This window comes from Haliotis cracherodii, unplaced genomic scaffold, assembly GCF_022045235.1.
Source record: "Haliotis cracherodii isolate W230 unplaced genomic scaffold, xgHalCrac1.p SCAF_6, whole genome shotgun sequence".
Taxonomy (NCBI): Eukaryota; Metazoa; Mollusca; class Gastropoda; order Lepetellida; family Haliotidae; genus Haliotis; species Haliotis cracherodii.
In genome coordinates this window covers 16,422,061-16,442,593 of record NW_027266319.1, presented here as the reverse complement: position 1 = coordinate 16,442,593, position 20,533 = coordinate 16,422,061, and the positions used below count along the sequence as shown (strand labels likewise).

At 41.3% G+C, this 20,533-nt stretch overlaps 2 protein-coding genes across 2 annotated transcripts; both read left to right on the top strand.

Annotated features, from left to right (window-relative positions):
* The first annotated feature begins 349 nt into the window (after positions 1–349).
* On the top strand, positions 350–17,411 carry LOC139445178 (isatin hydrolase-like). The gene is made up of 3 exons (XM_071226301.1): positions 350–499; positions 12,770–12,961; positions 15,238–17,411. The coding sequence occupies exons 2-3, from the start codon at positions 12,795–12,797 to the stop codon at positions 15,896–15,898; spliced, it is 828 nt and encodes a 275-aa protein (XP_071082402.1). The 5' UTR covers positions 350–499; positions 12,770–12,794; the 3' UTR covers positions 15,899–17,411.
* On the top strand, positions 3,579–5,068 carry LOC139446148 (isatin hydrolase-like). The gene is made up of 2 exons (XM_071227447.1): positions 3,579–3,766; positions 4,258–5,068. Exons 1-2 carry the CDS (start codon positions 3,579–3,581, stop codon positions 4,937–4,939), a joined length of 870 nt encoding a protein of 289 aa, XP_071083548.1. The 3' UTR covers positions 4,940–5,068.
* Positions 17,412–20,533: the final 3,122 nt, after the last annotated feature.

Below are 20,533 nucleotides of genomic sequence, written 5' to 3'. Positions count from 1 at the left end.
ATTCATATATCAAAACTACATGGCCACCAATAACAAACCACAAGGAAGGGTTGGCCCTAAATGACCTTGGCTCGTTGTTGCTCATAATATCAGCCACTGGTCACAAAGCAACGTTGAACGCCGTCGGTCCAGAAACGAACGTTACAGACCGCTGATTGCAAAACTTCTGATTGCGACTTAAAACAACATACTCCTCTCTGAACCGATTCTGTATAGGAAATCCATGAATCCAATTCTTTGTCTTGTACGTAGAACGCGCAGCGCGACCTTGACCCTTGTCCCTTGCGCCGAGGAGACCTGCCACCATATATATATATTCATCTGACAGTTGATACCACCCTGTAAACACAGCCGACAACGCGCAGCCGGTCCCCCCTCGCATATTCAAGGCTGAAATACAGCGTCCGGTCGTGAAGAGTCGGTATCGAGTTAGAAGGGAGTTTTGGAAGTGTCCGAGCACTGACCTTGACATCCCGGAGGTGATAAACAGCATCATCAGGTAGGTGAACTGCACGTGAATGTATTCTCCCATCAGAGATAGACAGGAAAATGGGACTGGCCTTTTTCCAACATTAACGCAATTTTATATCAGGCAAAAACAATGACTCTGATATGAGCAGCGTTGAAACTCTGTGTTCTGTAAGTCGATGTGAAGGAGTGGTCGTGGTGTTGTGAAAAGTGTGAGTTTATGAAAGCATGGGCGTTTCTCTTGTCATCAAAGCGTACTTAAGGAGACAAGTACACCTGTATTTATGTTGTCATCAAAGCGTATTGTAGGAGACAAGTACACCTGTATTTATGTTGTCATCAAAGCGTACTTAAGGAGACAAGTACACCTGTATTTATGTTGTCATCAGAGCGTATTGTAGGAGACAAGTACACCTGTATTCATGTTGTCATCAAAGCGTATTGTAGGAGACAAGTACACCTGTATTTATGTTGTCATCAAAGCGTATTGTAGGAGACAAGTACACCTGTACTCATGTTGTCATCAGAACGTATTGTAGGAGACAAGTACACCTGTATTCATGTTGTCATCAGAGCGTATTGTAGGAGACAAGTACACCTGTATTCATGTTGTCATCAAAGCATATTGTAGGAGACAAGTACACACGTACTCATGTTGTCATCAGAGCGTATTGTAGGAGAAAAGTACACCTGTACTCATGTTGTCATCAGAGCGTATTGTAGGAGAAAAGTACACCTGTACTCATGTTGTCATCAGAGCGTATTGTAGGAGACAAGTACACCTGTACTCATGTTGTCATCAGAGCATATTGTAGGAGACAGGTACACCTGTATTTATGTTGTCATCAAAGCGTATTGTAGGAGACAAGTACACCTGTATTTATGTTGTCATCAAAGCGTACGTAAGGAGACAAGTACACCTGTATTTATGTTGTCATCAGAGCGTATTGTAGGAGACAAGTACACCTGTATTCATGTTGTCATCAGAGCGTATTGTAGGAGACAAGTACACGTGTATTCATGTTGTCATCAGAGCGTATTTTAGGAGACAAGTACACCTGTATTCATGTTGTCATCAGAGCGTATTGTAGGAGACAAGTACACCTGTATTCATGTTGTCATCAGAGCGTATTGTAGGAGACAAGTACACCTGTACTCATGTTGTCATCAGAGCGTATTGTAGGAGACAAGTACACCTGTATTCATGTTGTCATCAAAGCGTATTGTAGGAGACAAGTACACGTGTATTCATGTTGTCATCAGAGCGTATTGTAGGAGACAAGTACACGTGTATTCATGTTGTCATCAGAGCGTGTTGTAGAAGACAAGTACACCTGTATTCATGTTATCATCAGAGCGTATTGAAGGAGACAAGTACACCTGTTGTCATCAGAGCGTGTTGTAGGAGACAGGTACACCTGTATTCATGTTGTCATCAGAGCGTATTGTAGGAGACAAGTACACGTGTATTCATGTTGTCATCAGAGCGTGTTGTAGGAGACAAGTACACCTGTATTCATGTTGTCATCAGAGCGTATTGTAGGAGACAAGTACACGTGTATTCATGTTGTCATCAGAGCGTGTTGTAGGAGACAAGTACACCTGTATTCATGTTGTCATCAGAGCGTATTGTAGGAGACAAGTACACCTGTATTCATGTTGTCATCAGAGCGTATTGTAGGAGACAAGTACACCTGTATTCATGTTGTCATCAAAGCGTATTGTAGGAGACAAGTACACCTGTATTCGTGTTGTCATCAAAGCGTATTGTATTGTATTTATTTCCTCCGTTAGTTTCGGAGAGTACAAGGACAGAACTGAATACGGGTATTAACATACACTTTTTACTCGAGGACGTGTTAAAGATACGGGATAGATTGCAGCTGTCAGAACTGATTTCCTGCGCCACGATGTTTCTAAATTGTGCCCACGTATCAAGCGACATCCCGTCCACAAGGGGTGTAATACCACGAAGCCATGTTACAATCTTTACTTCATGGTCATCACAGTTTTCTACTTGAAGGTACTGGTTTAATGAGAAGTGGTCGAACAGTTTTTCATGCAGAATATTCCGATGTGCTGTGATCCTATCACAGTCCACAAGCTGGTAGTACACAATATCATCACAGTCATTGTCACACCTGAGACACACCCCATCTTAACTATAGCATATATTCGTCTATTATTCATATTGTCCATCTTACATATGTTCCATAATCGGAGCTAGTCGTTCATGTATTTTGCAGAATCGTTGTAGATCCTGGCATCTTGATATTTTCTCTGTCTGGTTCCGGGCTTTATGCCCTCCTGGTGGATTGTTCACAGTTCTCCTCCATGTCGACCGCCTCCGTGGTCTAGTGGTAGAGCGTCCGCCCGGAGAGCGGAAGGTCCTGGGTTCGATCCCCGGCCGTGTCATACCAAAAGACGTTAAAAGATGGTACTTGTTGTAACCCTGCGCTCGGCATTAAGGGGCTAAACAAGGACTGATCGGCTCGGAGTCTGTATACTGTGTCTGAGTACACACGTACTCATTTTGTTATCAGAGCGTATTGAAGGAGACAAGTACACACGTACTCATTTTGTTATCAGAGCGTATTGAAGGAGACAAGTACACACGTACTCATTTTGTTATCAGAGCGTATTGAAGGAGACAGGTAGACATGTACTCATTTTGTTATCAGAGCATATTGAAGGAGACAAGTACACACGTACTCATTTTGTTATCAGAGCGTATTGAAGGAGACAAGTACACACGTACTCATTTTGTTATCAGAGCGTATTGAAGGAGACAAGTACACACGTACTCATGTTGCCATCAGAGCGTATTGAAGGAGACAAGCACACACGTACTCATTTTGTTATCAGAGCGTATTGAAGGAGACAAGTACACACGTACTCATTTTGTTATCAGAGCGTATTGAAGGAGACAAGTACACACGTACCCATTTTGTTATCAGAGCGTATTGAAGGAGACAAGTACACACGTACTCATGTTGTTATCAGAGCGTATTAAAGGGGACAAGTACACACGTACTCATGTTGCAATCAGAGCGTATTGAAGGAGACAGGTACACATGCACTCATGTTATCAACGACATGTATTGTAGGAGATGTATATACGTGTGACGTTGCTGACGCTGGCGCTATGCTGTCTGTGGTTTCCGGTTTGTGCCGTCGTCGACAGTGACATGAAGTTCGTGGACCTGACCCACCTAGTGGGCGATCGTGAAAACCCACCAGGAAGCCCGCCATTTAATCTCACACGCATCCTCACCATGAACATTCGCCCTGGAATAGTGTAAGTATGGGAAGTTCACCACATACTGATACTCACGGATACAGTATATAATAAGACCTGCAGTAATGTCGCAATTAGAAACTGAGCTCCACAAGCTTTAGAATATTTAATCCATTCGAGCCCTTGTGTCCATTTCTGCAACGATTGCAGCTTGCTCAAGGAGTTAATTAAAGGATGGCCTGCCTCGGTCTATTCCGTCCTAGCAAGTAATTATGAACTCACGTATTTGTCTGCTAACTCACATTGTGTGATGTGTTACACCAATTATAAGTTTTATAAGTTCATGATCGATCACATTTACTAAATGTACATAGAAATAATGTGACAGTTCATAGTAGGTATATATGTCTACACACAAACTGTAGAGCTGACTCCTCTGTTAATAGTGTAGTTTTTCAGTTTTGTCGTTTTCATCCTCATTTCTTTTGTCCACATTGTTAATCATGACAATATTAATGACATTAATCTATCATGAGCTCATTTTCCACCAGAGCCGAGGCCAATGCGTTCAGTACCCCCGAACACCGCGGCACCCACATTGACGCCCCCCTTCACTTCTGCCCGTCGGGAGTGCCTGTCGGGGACATTCCAATCCAACAACTCAGCGGGCCTGGTTTCGTCCTTGACCTTACAGCGGAAGCGGAAGCGAACCCGGATTTCGAGGTCACCACGCAAACCTTGACAAACTTTGAAAAGGTGCATGGTCGCATTCAGGATGGTGCTGTGGTTTTATTTAATTTCGGCTGGGACAAATTCTGGCCTGACATGAATCGAGTGTATAATTCGGAATCAATGTTGGTAGGGACATACCACTACCCAGGTCTGAGTCCATCTGCGTCAAGATGGCTGACATCCAACAGGAAGGTCCATGCTGTGGGGAGTGACACGCCCTCCATTGACTACGGCCTGACGACCTTGTATGAAACTCACGTGAACCTATTGTGTGACAATGGCGTCATCATATTGGAAAATGTGGCTAATCTAGGAAACATGACAGCGACAGGGTCACGTGTATACATCGGCGCCATGAAGTTGGAGAGGGGGAGCGGGACACCCGCTCGGATATTTGCCACCCTGGATTCCGGTTCCGAAGCAACCCGCGCGCCTGGTCCTGCTGCTGTTGTAGCGCTTGTCGTGTTCCCTGTGTTACAAGCACTACAGATTTCAGCGTAGATGTCCATGTTAGGATTGTGGGCTATAAAGTGATATCAGTTCCAGAGTATCATAAATTGTATCATAAAGTCGTAGAGATTGATCGCTTTTGAGAAGTGGTGACGTTTATATCTTGTCCGTAAGTTGCATCATCACTTTAGTAACGGCTACGAGGGGGGTCCCATAAGGTTTCGGCCTCAAGATGAACGGATAGCCCAAACTCAACCAAACTAGTACTGCACCTGTTGCTAGAACAGTATCTCTGCACGTGGATGACATGCAAAACATGAATCCCACGTGCTACGAGTTCCTATAAATTGCTATCAAACAGCATGACCCCCTCACATTGGGAAAAAATGGAGAAGACCGAAGGTGGAGTCGTTATTAAGTATCTACATTTAAAAATGTTAACTCGAAAGCAAATTCATGATGACATGGTTCAAACATTAGGTGACAATGCTCCTTCGTATAGTACGGTCAAACAGTTGTGTGCTGAATTTACAAGGGGCAGACCCAGCACTGAAGACGAACCACGGTCTGGTATGTTCTCGACCCATTACTGTAATGTCCCATCGTACAAAAGTACATATCTACGTCATAAAAGCTGAATTGTTACCATAGCAATGTATATGTATCCTTTTTAGAAACGTAAATTGTCATCATAGGAATAATATATATATATCCTTGTCAGAAACAGTGTATGTCACCATAGCGACGGATACATTATTATCAGAAACCATTACCTAGATTAGTCACAATAAACGTACTTAGCCTACTTTTTTTATCATAGACGGAACTTGGTTTTTAGACAGTGACTCAGCTATATACTATACAGACCAAATTTAAAATAAATTTGTTAAAGATTTAAAGCACAAAAATAACTTCGTTAGTGACCGTCATAAGCGGCAATCCTTAGGTCCGCTTGCTATAGTCCGTCAACCATCATTTGACACACGTTTTTTCAGAATCATTTTCCATTAAATACACATTCACGCAACTATAGTTAGTTATTATCTAAAAATAATAAAAAATACCTTACTAGAAATACCTGTTATGCAGTATTTCATGTCCGAATACAAATATTTCCTTCTTTGTTCTGTGAGTTTGTGACTGGCATGGCACTGTAGTGGGGGAGAACACAGACGATTTACCGTCTCACAACAATGGCATAATGGGTGCTAAACATGCTTGCTGCATGCATGACCCAAGGTCTCGTCCAATGGAAAAGCCGCATATCGTGGTAAACTTCACATTAAAAATTTGAACTTGCACAGAAAGCAGATGACCGCGAGACAATTTTTAAAGTTTGGCACAATGTGTCCAATATTATTGTTGGAATACTATTACCGTATTCGACGTAATAAGCGCCCAGGGTGCTCTTAAAATTAGAAATAGGGGGCTCTTATATGAATATTATTTTGGTGGGAAAAAAAACAGAGTTGAAAGATAAATTTTGTGGTTTATGCTGACAGCCTGAAATGTTTATATACGAGAGATACATTTTCCCAGAATTTAATTGCCCATAATTAAGGGTGCATGTCAAACACGAGTGTGTATTATACGCGAATAGATATATTATAAGTGTTGTGTACATTGATCAATCGGAAGGGGTGCTAATATGCATTGTTCACTAGCCAATATATTAGCAAATATCGCCGTGGGCGCTTATACGTAGAATACGGTAATATGCTTATTTTGTTTACAGCAATATGTCCATTCCAGAAAATACTACTGATATTAAAATCATCGAGTAGACTTACCTTACCGGTAACGGAAACTATGTATGGCCTAAACGACCGACAAGTATGTGTCTCACCGTGCTTGTAAGTGACACTCTTCTGTTAACTCACAATGAGAACACGGAATAGTAACAGCTTAAATCTGCCGCATGTGTAGGCATGACAGCACTGGTCCAGAACGTGCCATAGACTTGAGAATCCGCAATTGAACAACTGCCTTATTAATCTGCCACTAGGTTTGCTACCTTAACACGAACTGGTCAGTTATGTTGTGTTTTGACAGGTAAGTATTTTATTCACAAGTTTCATAAAATTGGTTTTACACGGGAGCGAGTTTAGTATTTTATTTATTACTTGCCATTTATAACGTTTTTAGAAATATACTGTTGAGTATGAATAGGCTCACACACCTACACGATCCATGGCATAGTCCAATTGAGTTTTAACAGAATAATACTTCAAACACGTCAAAAGTTGAAACGTATGAATTTAATACCATACAACGGTCCACCTTTAGAATTCACAAAATTATCGTAGGGCTAAGACTATCGCAACTCACATACTTTAACTTAGACCTAACGACTGTCGTTGCGCTACAATACGATCGCCTTGTGGAACGGGCCTTGCACCTCAAAGTTTACAATAACGTCACAAAACCCGATGACGTAATTTGTGGAATTTTGTTGCAAGATCCATCGGCGAAACAATGCCATGTGACGTCAGCCTAGCAACAAGGTTGCTGGGGTCATCGCATGTGCATAAGCTCCTCTCGGTGATCTATCATCTCCACACGCAATGTCGTTGAATAAGCCAAGGGATGTTGAGAGCTTTCAATATTTGTTCGTGAAACGTGTTCCGTGAGTACATAAGCACGCGTTTTGGTATTACACAACGCGTGCTTACAATAAAAAAAGCTTGCTAATCACCCAGTTACTTGTCATTTAATCAAAGCATACTTTCGACCCGTGAAGATCCGCGGTAGAAAAGGTCTTCAGCAACCCACGCTTGCCGTAAAAGGCGACTATTGGGGTCGGGTGGTCAAGCTCACTGACTTGGTTGATGCATGTCATCTTATCCCAATTGCGTGGATCGATGCTCATGACATCAATCACTGGGATGTCTGGTCCAGACTCGAATATCTACCGACCGCCATTATAGAGCTGGAATATTGCGTTAACCAAACAAACAACCAACGAACCAACCAACCAAACAAACAAAACATATTATCAGGAAGTCTATTTAGAGTCTCCCTTATGTTATGAACCTTAAAACAAGATTAAGCTCCACTTCTAGCAGTTTGATACAATGTGGATTAAATTAATGAGGTTCTTGTGCAGATGTGAAAGTTCTGGTATGACAGTCGTCTGTTATGTGTTTCAGCAAAGGGGTACGTCTTCTCACTATCTTCCCACAATGTGGTGAGGTGAGGTGAAATGGGGCTTAACGTCGCGTCCAAGATTATTACACTTATATAGCGACGTGCATGCACGTGTGTCTGTTTGTGTGTGTGGCTGCTATTACTAGTCCGGACTGATGCCGATTTATAGTGCTAGCTCACTGAGATACCATGCCGCAGTTTAACATGAACACCCCACTCAGACACAGTATACTGACTCCGAGCCGACCAGTCCTTGTTTTAGCCCCTTAATGCCGAGCGCCAGACAGGGTAACAACAAGTACCATCTTTTAACGTCTTTTGGTATGACGCGGTCGGGGATCGAACCCCGGACCTTCCGCTCTCCGGGCGGACGCTCTACCACTAGACCACGGAGGCGGCCCTTCCCACAATGACACGCCGGGATATCACTCACACACTCACCTAATCGTCAGCATACATAATTCTTCGTACAAAGCATTTCTTAAATAGCTGACTGAAAATAAGATTATTTACTGGTTATTACGCAATTTAACACTGTTCATTTGACATTCCCATGTAGATTACAAAACCAATTTTGATGCGATACACCCTACAATCGTTGAGCAAAAGAAACTGAAAATACTTGCCTGTTTCCAACACCCTGGTTTAACCAAACAAATCCATACCCAAGTTCAAAAATAAAATCCGACCCCTATTTGCCTTCCGGCATTATCTGGGGTACAAATGACATCGCACGAACATCAATTTTATACAGTGGGATATACATTTCACAACATACAATAGGTATACAGTGAGTGCCTTCCTAATTCACGAAGTTCAGCAGCATTGCTTGTTTTACCAAAATGCCCCAAAATTCGGTTACAAAAATAAAGCTGTTCTCTTTCCTTACATGTTCAATGTTGATATCACTAAACTTCAGATGCTTTCATTATAATAGGTGCACTCATTCTGTCAAACAAGAACATTGATGTAATTACAGTGAGCTTATATTATAACTAGATATGTGCTGTATTACCCTAGAATACCACGACATGAAATACTAATAAATACGTATCACAATACGTTTGGAAAATACCGTTATATTGTGTTTTTCAAAATCATGCACATCTTCATCAGATAGAAATCTTTACACAAGCATGTGATTAGTGACAAATCGAATTAAATTATGAAAATAAAGGAATAAACAATTGTTTTTCTGTGATCGAAAAGGCGAAATTATTTGTGACTGGTTTCCTGTATATGATGCGTGTATTACGCATGTGTTGTATACAGACACTGCAGGGACGTTCAACTAGGAGGGGCGCGGCTACTCTGGGAACTGTGGAAGCGATTACCTCTAATGTACACACATACCCCTCCTGGGTTTCTACCAAATGTACTTTTCTCCTCATAAGACGAGAAACAAACATGATCCTTACAAATATCTTTTCACATTTCTTATGGTATCTTATCTGTAATCCGACCATGATCCAAAGACAGCATCCTGCACCACCCGCATACAGTCCCTGCTAGGAGACTGGTAACAGGAGCGTCTCCCCATTCTATCTGGGGTTTCCAATTTCAGCAATGGTACCTTCTTCTGTGCCACATGTGTATCTCTTCTCCCCAACAAACAATTTACAGGCCTGGATATATACCAGGCGAAGTGAAATAGTAGTTAGGTAAATATTTGAAGCTTGAATGACCCGGTTTAGATCTTTGATGAAGTTAAGGGTCAGTTATATACAACTGATAATGGTAAGGGTTTTTTAATTTATCATTGATAAGGCGAACGGTCAGCTGTATATCATTGATAAGGCGAACGGTCAGCTGTATATCATTGATAAGGCGAGCGGTCAGTTAGAAATCATTGATAAAGTAAGCGGTCAGTTATATATCATTGATGAAGTAAGGGGTCAGTTAGAAATCATTGATAAAGTAAGCGGGCAGTTAGAAATCATTGATAAAGTAAGCTTTCAGTTATAAATCATTGATAAAGTAAACGGACAGTTATATATCATTGATGAAGTAAGGGGTCAGTTATATATCATTGATGAAGTAAGCGGTCAGTTATAAATCATTGATGAAGTAAGGGGTCAGTTATATATCATTGATGAAGTAATGGGTCAGTTATATATCATTGATGAAGTAAGGGGTCAGTTGTATATCATTGATGAAGTAAGGGGTCAGTTATATATCATTGATGAAGTAATGGGTCAGTTATATATCATTGATGAAGTAAGGGGTCAGTTGTATATCATTGATGAAGTAAGGGGTCAGTTATAAATCATTGATAAAGTAAGCGGTCAGTTATAAATCATTGATAAAGTATAAAGCACTTCACATATTGTTTTCTCGGTGAACTGACATTTGCTTTCATTTTTGACAAATAATCATCAACTTTTGAAGATAGAGCTGTAACTGTATCTATGGTCAACACGTTTAGTGACAAATGCCCCACGGATCAAGGAATGAAGTTTTTCCTTAAGTAAAGGGTCAGTTATATATCACAGATGAAATATATCAGTTATGTATGATAGAAGAAGTTGAGGGTAAATTATATATCATTGATAAGGTAACGGGTTAGTTATATATCACATATGAAATAAAGGGCCAGTTAAATATGACAGAAGAAAAGGCTCAGTTATACATCATAGATGAAATAAAGGGTCAGATATATATGACAGAAGACAAGGGTCACTAATATATCACATATGAAATAAAGGGTCAGATGTATATGATAGAAGGAAAGGGTCAGTTATATATCATAGATGAAATAAAGGGCCAGTTAAATATGATAGAAGAAAAGGGTCAGTTATATATCATAGATGAAATAAAGGGTCAGATATATATGACAGAAGACAAGGGTCACTAATATATCACATATGAAATAAAGGGTCAGATGTATATGATAGAAGGAAAGGGTCAGTTATATATCATAGATGAAATAAAGGGTCAGATATATATGATAGAAGGAAAGGGTCAGTTATATATCATAGATGAAATAAAGGGTCAGATATATATGATAGAAGGAAAGGGTCAGTTATATATCATAGATGAAATAAAGGGTCAGATATATATGATAGAAGGAAAGGGTCAGTTATATATCATAGATGAAATAAAGGGTCAGATATATATGACAGAATAAAAAGGTCACTAATATATCACATATGAAATGAAGGGTCAGATGTATATGAAAGAAGGAAAGGGTCAGTTATATATCATAGATGAAATAAAGGGTCAGATATATATGATAGAAGGAAAGGGTCAGTTATATATCATAGATGAAATAAAGGGTCAGATATATATAACAGAAGAAAAGGGTCACAAATATATCACAGATGAAATAAAGGGTCAGATGTATATGATTGAAGGAAAGGGTCAGTTATATATCATAGATGAAATAAAGGGTCAGATATATATAACAGAAGAAAAGGGTCACAAATATATCACAGATGAAATAAAGGGTCAGATGTATATGATTGAAGGAAAGGGTCAGTTATATATCACTTAAATGGTAAACGTTCGTTATATGTGATGGAAGAAGTAAAGCGTCAGTCACACATAACAGTTGACGTAAAGGATTATGAATGCAGAATAGTTGAAATAATATCTTAATATTCATGTTCATATTATTATTCAAGACTGCGCCCCGAGTGGTTTATTCTCCCTGCAGTGTTTTATTGTACGGTAAACAACGACCACGAGTCGTTTATTTCTTACATGCGATCTTAACATTATGTACAGCCTCTTTAAGGATCTTGATAAAATGTACAAACTCTAAAAATATTTACCCAAATTTCAATAATGATGACTCCCTGAATAGAATCCGACCTCGGACATGTCGGACAAGTGCATTTTACGAACAGGTGGGTTAAGTTTGGTATTTCTCGCATATTCACACTATCTGCACGTCGATTATCTGGACCTTTTCACCAGATACCGATTGTCATATCTCTCCCACTTTTGGATGCGATCGATAGGCCACTGCGTTTAACTGCGTTGCCCAGCTACATCTATAGGAAACAACTTATTAGACATTTCCCTCTAAAAAAATAACGTCGTCTAATATATGACGTCATCAAATTGCGAACGCATATTTGAATCTCCAGAAATGATGTCATGATAGAACAATCTTGTATCGGGAAATAAACCACGCTTCGTTCTTCATTGTTCTTTGCGATTTACCGCTTAGCTATCTTATATGACCTGATAAAATGTCGAAATTTAATGGAACTGGGACAAACTTAAATAAGTACCATCACACCCAACACAATGTAATGACAAACCAAAATCATAATCAGGGCGAACCGGGATTCGAACCCACAATCATAGTTTTCTGCATCGCGAATTGCGGCGCCTTAGGCGACTTGACCACCCGTGCCTCCAAAGCAGGGAAGAGCTTCTGAACCAGAAACACAGGAATTGTGTATTAATAATAAAAATGCAACCACTGTCAATAAGAGTTATTAGCACATATATATCTACGTCTTCATATAAATGAAACTGCCTCCGTGGTCGAGTGGTAGAGCGTCCACCCTGCGGCATGGTATCTCAGCGAGCTATCATTATAAGATCGGCATTAGTCCGGACTAGTACAAGCAGCCACACACACACACACACACACACACACACACACACACACACACACACGTGCATACATGTCTCTATATAAGGACAATAATCTTGAACGCGGCGTTAAACCCCATTTCACTTCACTTTATGTAAATCAATATTCTTCTCCTTTTGTTTCAGGTTTCAACCACGTGTCGGTATTAACATGAACGTCTTCTGTATACTTGTAAGCACGTGCCTGTGCCTCGGTCTGGCTGAAGAGGAGATCATTGACCTCAGTCACACGTTCGGGAAAAGGACGATCTACTGGCCGGGAAATCCGCCGTTTAACTTTACCAACGTCCTCCTGATGAATGTGTCCCCGGGAGCTGTGTAAGTGTTTTGGGGGATTTGTGAGGTTGATGTCAGCTTATTGTGTGAGGAAAACCCAAGCTTACGCAGGTGCACGTAGGGTTATCTGAGGGACATACCCATACTTTGTGAGGTATTGGCCCAGACACTGAGGTCGGTATTGATATAGTTATACCAAATTAAGGGGCGCGCGTGCGTGCGTGCGTGCGTGCGTGCGTGCGTGCGCGCGTGTGTGTGTGTGTGTGTGTGTGTGTGTGTGTGTGTGTGTGTGTGTGTGTGTGTGTGTGTGTGTGTGTGTGTGTAAGCATTTATTTTTATTTTCCATATAAAGTGATATGCTTATTGAACCACTGGCCCACCTTTTGTAAGTATTTGTAGATATACAAGGTGTCCTGGCATGAAGGAAAATAACTGCAGTAAACTACGGTAAAACGAACTCGGAGGGACTACTAATTGTAGTTCGTTGTAAACGTAATTCGTCATATACAGCATAACTACAGCATATAGTCGGGATTAAAAAGTTAGTTCGTTAAATCCGTTAGTTCGTTATAAGCGTGTCCGTTATAACCGTAGTTTACTGTATTGCCAAGTCGTCTTTCACATCGATGACAAAACGTTGCCAAAATCTTTTAGGCAGTAGTTTTTCTTTTCAACATTAAATATTTTCCACATCAGTGTGTTGGCTATGCCAAATAGAACATTTGTTCATGGACGTAATTGGCCCACAGTGACCAACTGATGGCGGACGGTTCGTTCAGTTTGGAAATTTCCTCTTAAAAATATTGTGTTCCGTGTTTCTGAATGCATATGGTATAATTATTGACAAAGACTGTTTTGAGTCCACGTTTGACCTGGTCACGATCGTTCTGCCCCTCCTGACCTGTCCCTGGTACTGCCAGTTTGGCGGAAACTAGTCACCAGTCTGGTAATTGTGTAACAGTGCTAAAATTGCTATATTTGATTCAACTCCTGTTGTGAAATTCACCTTCAATTCATAATTAGCCGGTTAACCATGTAAGACCTGTCGGTACATACTAGCGATAAGAAATTGTCGACAACACCTAGCACTTTAGGCGGCGTAAATAAAGTGCCAGGTGTTGTCGACAATTTCTTATCGCTAGTATGTACCGACAGGTCTTACATGGTTAACCGGCAACTTATGAATTGAAGGCGAATTTCACAAAAGAAGTTGAATAAAATATAGCAATTTTAGCACTGTTACAATTGCAAAGGGCGCGCAGACTAAGGTTGGTGTCACGTGGCTATAGGTATCCCCATCTACAGTCTATAACGAACACGCTTATAACGAACTGACGGATATAACGAACCTACTTTTTTGTCCCGACTATTTGCTGTCCTTATGCTGTATATATGCTTATAACGAACTACGGTTATAACGATCTAATATTAGTGGTCCCTTTGAGTTCGTTATAACCGTAGTTTACTGTATATCGTACTGATGGATATAGGTATCCCCATCTATATCGTACTGATGGCTATAGGTATACCCATCTATATCGTACTGATGGCTATATGTATCCCCATCTATATCGTACTGATGGCTATAGGTATCTATATCGTACTGATGGCTATAGGTATCCCCATCTATATCGTACTGATGGCTATAGGTATCCCCATCTATATCGTACTGGTGGATATAGGTATCCCCATCTATATCGTACTGGTGGATATAGGTATCCCCATCTATATCGTACTGATGGCTATAGGTATCCCCATCTATATCGTACTGATGGCTATAGGTATCCCCATCTATATCGTACTGATGGCTATAGGTATCCCCATCTATATCGTACTGATGGCTATAGGTACCCCCATCTATATCGTACTGATGGCTATAGGTATCCCCATCTATATCGTACTGATGGCTATAGGTATCCCCATCTATATCGTACTGATGGCTATAGGTATCCCCATCTATATCGTACTGGTGGATATAGGTATCCCCATCTATATCGTACTGATGGCTATAGGTATCCCCATCTATATCGTTCGAATTGGTCTCCAAGTACCGTACTTGTTGGTTGTAGGAAAGGGTTAAGTTGGAGAGTAAGGTCAGTATTTGACTGAATGCTATCTTGCCCCTACTGCTTGGTTTGTTCCTGATGTTGCCTGCTCCAGAATAGATTATTGAGTGGCGCCGTGATAAGGATGGAAAATTGCTCACTGTGATGTTGAACAACATCAGCTCGATAATTCTGACATATATTGCAACATTTAAAATTGTGATCTGCTTTACCAACGGGTTGTTATAATGTTGTTGTTTTTGTGTTATGCAGAGAAGCCAATGCGTTCCAGACAGCCGAGCACAGCGGGACTCACATGGATGCCCCCAGACACTTTTGTCCCAAGGGGAAGCGTGTGGAGGAAGTTGTCATGGATCGGTTGTCAGGACCTGGGGTCGTCATCGATGTCAGAAAAGAATCAGAATCCAACCCTGATTTCCAGGTCAGCGAGCAGACTTTCACAGACTGGGAGGCGATACATGGCACCATTCCAGACGGAGCGATCGTTCTTTTCAACTTTGGCTGGGACAAGTTTTGGCCTGAAAGAAAGCGTGTCTTCAACACCGATGATTTCATGAATCCATCAAGTTTCCACTTTCCAGGGTTGAGTCCCGATGGAACAAAATGGTTGACGAGCAATCGCCGAGTGCACGCGGTGGGGGGCGATACTCCATCTGCCGACCCTGGTCAGTCAACTTTATTCGAGGCACACGTGATGTTGTTGTGCGATAATGAGATTATAATTCTGGAGAATGTAGCTAATCTAAACAGTATGCCAGCGACTGGCACTAAGGTATACATTGGCGCCCTGAAGCTTGAACATGGGAGTGGAACACCTGTCAGGCTGTTCGCTGTTCCTATGTCTAGTGCCGCCCCGTCTAGGTGTTCTATGTGGCTGTTCACATTGAGTATCTTGTTAATAGCATTGCTTTAATCAACCAGTGTTCCGATGTACTATGTGGCTGTTTACGTTGAGTATACTGTCACTAGCATTGCTTTAATCAATCGGTGTTCCGGTGTACTATGTGGCTGTTTACGTTGAGTATGCTGTCACTAGCATTGCTTTAATCAACCGGTGTTCCGATGTACTATGTGGCTGTTTACGTTGAGTATACTGTCACTAGCATTGCTTTAATCAACCGGTGTTCCGGTGTACTATGTGGCTGTTTACGTTGAATATGCTGTCACTAGCATTGCTTTAATTAATCGGTGTTCCGGTGTACTATGTGGCTGTTCACGTTGAGTATGCTGTCACTAACATTGCTTTAATGAACCGGTGTTCCGGTGTACTATGTGGCTGTTTACGTTGGGTATCTTGCTAATAGCATAGCTTTAATAAACGGGTGTTCCGGTGTACTATGTGGCTGTTCACGTTGAGTATGCTGTCACTAACATTGCTTTAATCAACCGGTGTTCCGGTGTACTATGTGGCTGTTTACGTTGGGTATCTTGCTAATAGCATAGCTTTAATAAACCGGTGTTCCGGTGTACTATGTGGCTGTTCACGTTGAGTATGCTGTCACTAACATTGCTTTAATCAACCGGTGTTCCGGTGTACTATGTGGCTGTTTGTAGGAAGACCTTAATGCATGTTTCGTCTGACACTCACACCACTGTTTGGTGTGCCACGTAGCATGCCATTGTGGCTTTGTGTTGTAGTCCACTATTCGAGGTTTATTGCTGGTAGGAACAGCTTCACTGACACTTCCCTTCGTTCGACTCTAGCACAGCACTGCTCGGTGATCCTTATCTAGTCTATGTGTTCTAGTCCACTATTCGAGGTTTATTGCTGGTAGGAACAGCTTCACTGACACTTCCCTTCGTTCGACTCTAGCACAGCACTGCTCGGTGATCCTTATCTAGTCTATGTGTTCTAGTCCACTATTCGAGGTTTATTGCTGGTAGGAACAGCTTCACTGACACTTCCCTTCGTTCGACTAGCACAGCACTGCTCGGTGATCCTTATCTAGTCTATGTGTTCTAGTCCACTATTCGAGGTTTATTGCTGGTAGGAACAGCTTCACTGACACTTCCCTTCGTTCGACACTGGCACAGCACTGCTCGGTGATCCTTATCTAGTCTATGTGTTCTATTCCAATATTCGTAGTTTATTGCTGGTGGGAAAAGATTCATGGACGCTTCCCTTCGTTCGACACTGGCACAGCACTGCTCGGTGATCCTTATCTAGTCTGTGTTCTATTCCAATATTCGTAGTTTATTGCTGGTAGGAACAGATTCATGGACGCTTCCCTACGTTCGACACTGGCACAGCACTGCTCGGTGATCCTTATCTAGTCTGTGTTCTATTCCAATATTCATGGTCTATTGTATGTAGGAACAGCTTACTTAATAATGCCCCATATCTGCACGAGATAAGTAACATATTAGGGTCCGCTGCATTGGTAACTAGTCATGTAACGTACACACTAATGTTCATATGGAGTCAAATAAACCATAAAATCGCACACATCTTTGTTCTCATGAGTTAAAAACAATTTTTGAGCATCACCGTCTACATCGATGGTCCTCTGTGACTGAGGTGTCGTACAATGAACGTCCGTTAATTAGGTTTGTAATTAAACTTTGAAAAATAGATATTGGTTACGCGAAAAAGGCAAAACGAATATTTTAAATTGCCTACCACAAACCATCCAAGACCTTAGTTTACTTAGTTCACTTTGTACACGTGGTGAAAGGAATTCGCCTTTATGACGAGAAAAGACAGCCTTTGCCACATTCAAGTTCATGTTTCCAGCCTCTCAACGACCAGGAAATGTAATTTGACATCGGATGGATGAGTGATAGAATACAATGAAACGTTTAGCAATAATCCAGTAATATCATGGCGGGGACAACAGAAATGGTTTTTACGCATTGTAACAATGTTGGGAATCGAACCCGGACTTTCGGCGTGACGAGCCAGCGCTTTAACCACTAGGCCACCCGACCGCCCACGATAAAGACGGAAGCATAACAATATGTTCACAATCGGGTCTAACCATGGACGTTGCATGTTGACCTCGATAACACAAGCAGAAAGGTCACATATTGAAACAATTCGATCAGTATTGGACATCTCAGACATGCACTGTTTACTATGGGTCCAATCTTAGTGGGTTCTATACCTTCTTTGGGAACGGATATTTAGTTGAGAACTCGATATATAGAGAAAGGTTTCCCAAAGGTTTTCAGCAACCCATGCTTGCCCTAAAAGGCGATTATACATGTCGCGAGAAGCAACAAACAGGATCGGGTGGTCAGGCTGACTTGGTTGATGCATGTCATCGTATCCCAATTGTGTAGATAGCTGGGGGGGCATCCTCTTACCTCATATATACCTGACAATGGTGTTATCTTTCCCTTCCCCTTGTAAGTTTTATCTTGAGTGAGTTTGATTTTACGCCGCTTTTAGCAATATTCCAGCAATATCACAACGGGGGACACCAGAAAGGGGCTTCACACATTGTACCCATGTCGGGATTCGAACCCGGGTCTTCGGCGTGACGAGCGAACGCTACGTTTTATCTTGATTAATCAGATATGCGCTGGACACGTGTATTTTTTAGGTATTTTTCTGTAGCTGAGACATCAGATGCTTATTTTATTGTTGAACTCATCTCCTCTGTCTCTCACCAATTGTATATTTTTCAAAATGTAGCGACACTGTTTTTTTTCTTATCACAAAATTAGTGAAATCTAAATAAGTATTGTTTAACATTTGTATACTTATCCTGCATAATCTATCATTAGCAACGATTTACTAGCTTGCCTAAGACTTTGTTAGATAAATAAGCCATACATTCTTAAGAGGCGAATTCTGAGACTGCGACTGTATCGACGATATGGATATACAGGTACTTAGTTGTTTTTAGAACGAACACAGAACGAGTGTTTTTTCCATAAACAGATGAGCGTCAGTAATTCTCTAATGAATCAAATCTGATCATAAGTAATATACATGTGCTTTGCAGTTTGGACATTTCAACGGCGGTATTAGCGAATATTGAAGACGAAGAGTGAGTTGAATCAAGTGTTTTAGAGGTCGCCTTCTGCCTAAGCAATTTCGGCTGACCTGTCCATCTTTGGGACTCCTGTGTGTGAGTCGGGTACACATATGTATTGCGAGTTTATATTGATATAATTTCATTTTTATCTTTGGCTGCTCTGTTTATATAAATTATGTTCGAGTAGCTGTCCATCTCTCAGTAATAGAGTTAGTTTGGCCTTCGCTATTGCATCTCTTGGCTTTAGGATATCTATGACAGATAGGGGATCTAACTGAAATACTTGATTTAACTGAGCCCGGGCTGGGGCGTGGTCTTGACATTCCAGTAACACGTGAGCAATGGATTCAGGTTGATTGCAAGATGGACAAACCTTGCCATAGTGCTTTTTTGTGACCGAGTCTGGGGCGTGAGATGGCAATTTCAACTTTCCTTTCATTTGAGTATGAGTTTGGCTTTTGGTGGATCTTTGGCTGGATTTTGTAAAGCTATCTGCCGATCTTACTTCCGTCCCACTGGGCTTGCCATCTTTGGGCTACGGAGCCGGTTTTTTTGCTTTTTATCTCTAGTTTATTAAAGGGAATAGGCTGTATCTCCGCTTTGCCTAGAGCTAGTTTCGCCAGTGTTTCTGCTTTTTCATTTCCAGGTGAGAGGGGATAGTTTTGGTCCGATAGTTTTGTATATTCGTATAGAATAGTATTGACCGTGTTTGGCCTGGAGTTTGAGTTTCTGCCGCTGATGACTTGAAAGTGCACTTAGCGAGTCTGATAGGACGAATGTCTTTGCTTCAGGTAGTTCCGGGGGGAACTGCCTCCAATTTAGCAGTGAATACGGACTGACCATCAGGCAAGCGAACCGAATGTGCTGGGGTTTGGAGCTGTGGATATGGATCCCGTAATTAACTAGCACTGTTGTTGATAGGATTCTTGGATCCATCAGTGTATATATGGGCCCAGCTGTCCCAGGTAGTTGGAATTTTAGTGATAGCTACTGATCGTAGGAAAATTGGGTTTTCTTTTTACTGACTTCTGATGTTAAAGCAGTGTCACCTTTGGGAGTTTTTAAAGTCCAGGGAGGGTGTAACCCTTTGTAGTGACTTTCTGGAGGCTGAATGTCATCACAATTGTGACTTCGGATGAGTTCACGTACTTATGTCCCAGATGGCTTCAGTAAGGGATTTTATTTTAGTAAGGGTTTTTGTCTTGCCATATCTTTTTAACCAAAGGGTTTGATGTTCGTCCCCAGAACGATAATATTGCCTGCTCTCTTCTTAGTTTCAATGTGAGTTCTCCCGTTTCTACTTGTAGTGCTTCTAGTGAAGTGCCTGTTCCTGCGCCTGTGACCAGCATAAGGGCTTTGTATGATGATTGTATTCTGTCTAGGCGTTTCAAGACAGTATTTGATGCTGGGTGAAAGGCCTCACAACCATAGTCTATTTTTGATCTGATAAGTGATTTGTAGAGGTCCAGCTGAGTGTCCCTCGCAGTGCCCCAAGATGTGCCTGAAATTGTCCGTAATACGTTCAGGTCTTTTTGACATCTGTTTTCCACATATTCTATATGTTT